Source organism: Arachis ipaensis, chromosome B9 (assembly GCF_059453495.1).
Source record: "Arachis ipaensis isolate K30076 ecotype BB chromosome B9, ASM5945349v1, whole genome shotgun sequence".
Lineage (NCBI taxonomy): Eukaryota > Viridiplantae > Streptophyta > Magnoliopsida > Fabales > Fabaceae > Arachis > Arachis ipaensis.
Genome location: NC_142444.1, coordinates 23,659,054 through 23,664,384, shown reverse-complemented (window position 1 = coordinate 23,664,384; position 5,331 = coordinate 23,659,054). Strand labels below are relative to the sequence as shown.

The following is a 5,331-nucleotide window of genomic DNA, read 5'->3' as shown; positions in this document are numbered from 1 at the left end:
ATATGAAAAAAGTAAAACTACCATTACAAGAGAAACGGAATTTTGTGGCGAATTTTTTATCGATTTGTGACGGTTTTAAACCGCTGCGAAACAGATCGCAACAAATTAGAGACCACCGTCCATAAGGGTGTGGAGAATGTATTAGCAACCGTTGGTATAATTGTCGCTAAATGGAATAAGTTATTTGCGTCAATCTTAAAACCATCACTATTTGAAAAACAGATTTTTTTAAAAAATTTCAGTAGTTAGAAAACCGCCGCAATTTTGATGTGGGTTTTTTTAAAGAAACTGCAACGGTTTGAAACCGCCGCAATTTTATGGATGAATTAAAAAAAAATATGCCCACCAATGGTTTGTTCCATTTTTATTTACTATAAAAATCCATAAAAAACTTGTAACAACTTGCATTAAAAACTATATTCGCGTTTGGATTGTATATCTTCTCAATATTCTCATTCATTTCTGACATACAAACATTTGTGTATAATTAAAAATAGAGCTGATATTATTTTACTTTCTTAGCACTAGCCTACAGATAATAAAATAAAGGCAAACTATAAATATTTCAAGCTAGCAAAGTGAAATACAAAGGTAAGTGAAAATATTAACCTTCAAATGTGATGAAACCTTCTCTACTTTTATGAAAACTCCTGAAGATTCAATAACAAGATTAGCCCAAAATCACCCAAGTGATCTCCACAAGATCTCTAAATAGTAAAATAAATAATTACCCAGTTAAATCAAATAATCATATAAAAGGAATAAAAAAGCAAAAACAGGAGATAACAAATTACAAAACTACCTCTAATGGAAAGGACAAATGAAAAACACCGTTGAGAAAAAAAACTAGTCTGGTGTATATCTTTTCCAAGGGTAAATTTTGCTCTATCTTAGAAAAAATATAATATATAAATTAAATTAAAACTTAACAAGCAATACACTACTACTTAATAATGTAAGAATGAAACATAGTTCAATTGATCAAAAAGTACAAAAAAATTACCTAATATAATGGCCAATAAGATCATTATGGGTCATGACTCATCTCTTCACATAATTTCTGGAACCACCGCCAAACCTAAAAGGAAATAAAAAATAATTTGTTGAACGAATAAGTGAAACAAGGAACTCCCAAAAACACATAAGATAGAGAATCTTGTAGCACATTACCATCTTGAGAATCAGTATATACGAAGACATAACATGAGTCTCAGCCTAAAAGATTTCCAAAGACAACAACAAACGGAGGAAACATTTCCATCTTAAAAAGTCATAGTTTCTCAACATCTCTCAACACTTGTTTATTTTCTTTTTCTTATTATACAAAACAATTTAAAGCATCAAAATATAATTGAGTATGATTAATGGGCATGTTGAAAATGGACATAAAACAGTTAAAATGGACATAGTTTGCTAGTTTTATGACACATTAGAATTTGGATTATTTTTCAAAAAAGTGTTCAACAAAATAAGAATAAGTTGATTGGTTTAGTGGGTCATGATGACAAAATCCCTTCCCATAAAATCAAATGTATTGTCAGAGTGCTCTTCAACATTCAATACTTGAACAATTATAAAGTCCTAATGGAATTTGAAACTAGTAGATTTGTTATAGAAGGTTTATCTTCAAATTTAACTAAAGAACCACCCTAATCCATGTTAGGAGTTGGGTAAACCTCTTAAGAGTCATCTTACACTTACTAATGTTGAGATAGTAGAATTCCATATTATATCTCTCTCTACAAAGAGAATAGCATCGTAAAACATTATGTCCAACTAATTATAAACTGTGCTTAATTTTGGAATTGGTTGATGTATTACATTATCCCCTTAGCTCATTAATATGCTAAACTTTGAGGTTCTTGAAACTCATTACTATAGAAGCATACATAGTACTTGAATATTTTAAGTACCATCAAGTACCTGAAAATTGTCAAATAAGCGCTCTGTGATGTTATCGTCAAATTGCTACATCTCATCCCACGGTCCATCTCCAACACCAACCAAAATTATTCAGAGAGGATAGTGACTGACCAACCAAAATAGGTTTACGTAAGAGACATCTACCGTAGAAATCAACAAAAGACAACAAACGATATCGATTTACCTTACAGCAACTATAGAATTAACAGTTGCTTGTTCTTGTGGACCAAGCCTTTTGCGTCCTCCTATATATGGATTTCTAGAAACCTAAAGAGAAAGAAGAAATACTATCAATAAAAGGAAGACAAGTAGAAACACACAGCTACTCATGCCATGAAAAGAAATTATTGAGAGAAAAATAAGTAGATAGAACCTGTCCATCAGCAATAATAACAAGAACATGATATTGACCATTGCTTTTCTCCACAACATCAATTGCTGCATCAATTACCGGCGCAAATGATGTTGGACCTAATAACAAGGAAAAATCTTATATAATCAAATCTTCATATCATTGCTACTATACGTAAGCTCTCTTAGATAAAGTTTTCCCTCTTGAAAAACAATGAAGAATTAACAACAGAAATGAACAAAATATAGGAGGATTACTAAAGATGTACTATGATAGAAAGCACACTAGTCCTTTTTCTTATCATACAAGGAAATTCAATTAATTCAACCCAAGAGATGAACCCTCCTAGAAAGCTAAAGAAAATATCATATTTGACAAAAGGTCAAGTAGGAAGAGATCTTCGGCAAGATTTTTGGAATTGCTCTGTAGCCAAATGCAATAATTTCAAATCACATTCTCATCTCAATGCTACTGCTCAAACCTCCATACCATATAAAAATGAGTAATACTAAATAAAGTGCACCAATCCATCTCCAAGTTCCACAACCTCAAAATATGTACTGCAACACTAAATACCAAAAGATAAGCTCTTATGCACTGCAACAGCTGAATAATGTTAATCCTACTATGCACTACTGTCAACTCTCTTGGCTACACCAACAGCTACAAATATATCCTATGTTGTACAGTCATTTTTATTCAACTAATAAAATTTATAATCTCTCTTTTCATCTTCACTTTTGTCAATGCTTACACTCAATCAAATGATTTAATCAGCATCATCATTGTCGTCAAAATATTTATCTTCACTATCATGAATACCATTTTGAGCAAATTTGAGAAGAAAAAAGTGAAAAAAACAAATGAAAACAAATAAAAATCCCACTTTGTTTCTAATTCTTATGTAGTCAAAATAAGCACAAAAATGCCGCATGTTTAATTGAGACTAAAAAGAAAAAAAAAGAAGTCTATAGCACCCAAAATCATAAAAAAAAAAAAAAACAAGGACTTCATCATCTTTATCTAACTCTTCAAAATCAGCATTCAAATCAAGTGGCAAATTCAAGATAAATAATCTATTGAATATAAAATATAGAGAGAAAAATTACTCCTCAAATCACTTTTGACTGCTTAAGTTGTTAATTGAAATTGTAACTTTTGGTGTTCAATCAATTGACAAATCCAAGAATCCAAATAAAAAGATGAATAAGAAAATGAAGACCCGAGTAAAGAAAAAGAAGGAAGAAGGAGAAGAACCTGAGATGGTGATGGTGGCGACGGGGCTAGTAGTGACAGAGGCCGAAGGCGACTGTGGCAAGAAACTCATGCAGCTACAGTAAATTTGAACCATGGATAGAGCAGATTTGGTTGAAGAGAGGAAGCAGGGGAGCACCGTTTTGGGATCAGGGCCAGCAGAAGCAGCGCCAATCGAAGCTCATAGAGTAAGGGTTATGGTTAACAAGATTTGGAGGGCTCATGGAGCACCTTTATGCTTGTAATCTTGGAAATTCTCAGTTTAGTGAACAATTCTAAAATCCAATCAAGAAAATAAAAAAGAAAACAGAATAAAATTGAAAGACGAATTTTTTGGATACCAATAATCTGAACCAAGCAGCTGAACAGACCTAAGGACCCGACCAGAGGAAGCAGGGAGCAGATTGGCGATGGACCCACCAACAAGGGGAAGCACGATGCAACTGGCCTGGTACTGACGAGCAGAGGTACACGGCGGCAAGGATTCGTGCGCGAAGGTGTGTTTCGTGCCTCTACTCCCGTTTGTGTTTTCCCGAGGAACAAAAGAAGAAAATCTGCTGAGTCTTCACTATATACCAAAACGATTGAATTGCAGCGATTTTTACTGAACAGCTGCTATCCAACATAGTATCGCAGCTCAAAACGATGCGACTCTACCAATTTGCGGCGAGTTCAAACCCGGACGCTAATTTCTGGCCGCTATCCTTCACTTCTCTTGTAGTGTACAGTGCTTTTTGAGTTTTACAATTTAAATTTTAAATTTTTAATTTTTAATTTTTAATTTTAAACTCTAAATTTAAGTTATTAATATAAAATATAATAAATGAAAAACTAAAATTTATTAATTAACAAAAAATGTAGTATTTCTTATTTAATAAGAAATATTTAAGGATGAGCCTTGTAAGAGTGACACCTCTTCGGTCAAATATAATGTATGATAATCAATTGCATCCTTATATAAACTAATGATGATAACAAAAGATAATTTAACATGGTTCTAAAAATTGAACTAGTCACCAAATAAATAGATTTAGAAGTTTAATGGTTTAAAAGTTCAATCGAAATTCAATTTAATATAATTATGTATAAAATATATAATTAAAATAAATTTTTTTTTTTGTGATTTATAATTTTAAACTGATTCGTTGACCATAAACCATACCCGTTTGATCAATTAATTGATTTTTTGACTAATTTTTTCAGTTTTTGATCGATTCAGTTTTTATCTTGAACCAAACAGATTTGTTGATTGATTCTTGGTTAATCGGGTCAAATTGACCAATTAAGTCCGATTCGATTTTTAAAACCATGTGAATAAACATTACTTTTTGGTTGTTTGTTTTCTTCCTAAATGAGACTATTGATCCTTTTCAAATTCGGATGATATATATATATATATATATATATATATAACAAAAAAAAACGATGAATTCCGTCGAATTTAGTATTGCACATTTATGTTGGATTTACTGGCAGTCATGGCAATAAATATATTAGTTCAAATCATTATCGGCGGATTTGAGTTTCTGACGATAAAATCACTCGTAATAGTTAGAGGGAAAATGAGGAAACATAAGCGCAAGCTTCAGCGTCAGATTTATCTGCCGGTAAAAACAATTAGTGGAACCCAGTATTTTGGTGACCCGCAATGCTTTGCTGTCGAATTTATTCGCCAATAAATCTGATGGTAAGCTTACCCTAAATTTGATGGCACCCACCCTCCCCCCTCATTTTCGAAACACACACTCTCTCACTGCGTCACTGTTGCTTTTGTTGTTGCCGTCACTGCTTCTGCCGCTGCT

The 5,331-nt window shown here is 32.4% G+C and overlaps 1 protein-coding gene across 3 annotated transcripts; it reads right to left on the bottom strand.

The window, feature by feature from the left end:
* Window positions 1-361: 361 nt before the first annotated feature.
* Window positions 362-4,070, bottom strand: LOC107615211 (E3 ubiquitin-protein ligase RGLG3). 3 transcript variants are annotated; one of them, XM_088497930.1, is made up of 7 exons: window positions 3,871-4,070; window positions 3,533-3,775; window positions 2,297-2,394; window positions 2,108-2,190; window positions 1,924-2,029; window positions 1,004-1,078; window positions 362-650 (listed from the first exon to the last, which is right to left on the bottom strand). In XM_088497930.1, exons 2-5 carry the CDS (start codon window positions 3,624-3,626, stop codon window positions 2,014-2,016), a joined length of 291 nt encoding a protein of 96 aa, XP_088354056.1. In that variant the 5' UTR covers window positions 3,627-3,775; window positions 3,871-4,070; the 3' UTR covers window positions 362-650; window positions 1,004-1,078; window positions 1,924-2,013. The 3 variants fall into 3 exon arrangements, with proteins under 3 accessions (XP_088354056.1, XP_020967465.2, XP_088354057.1); XM_021111806.2 differs by having other exon boundaries at window positions 3,533-3,709; window positions 3,871-4,064; XM_088497931.1 differs by having other exon boundaries at window positions 646-707; window positions 3,533-3,709; window positions 3,871-4,005.
* Window positions 4,071-5,331: the final 1,261 nt, after the last annotated feature.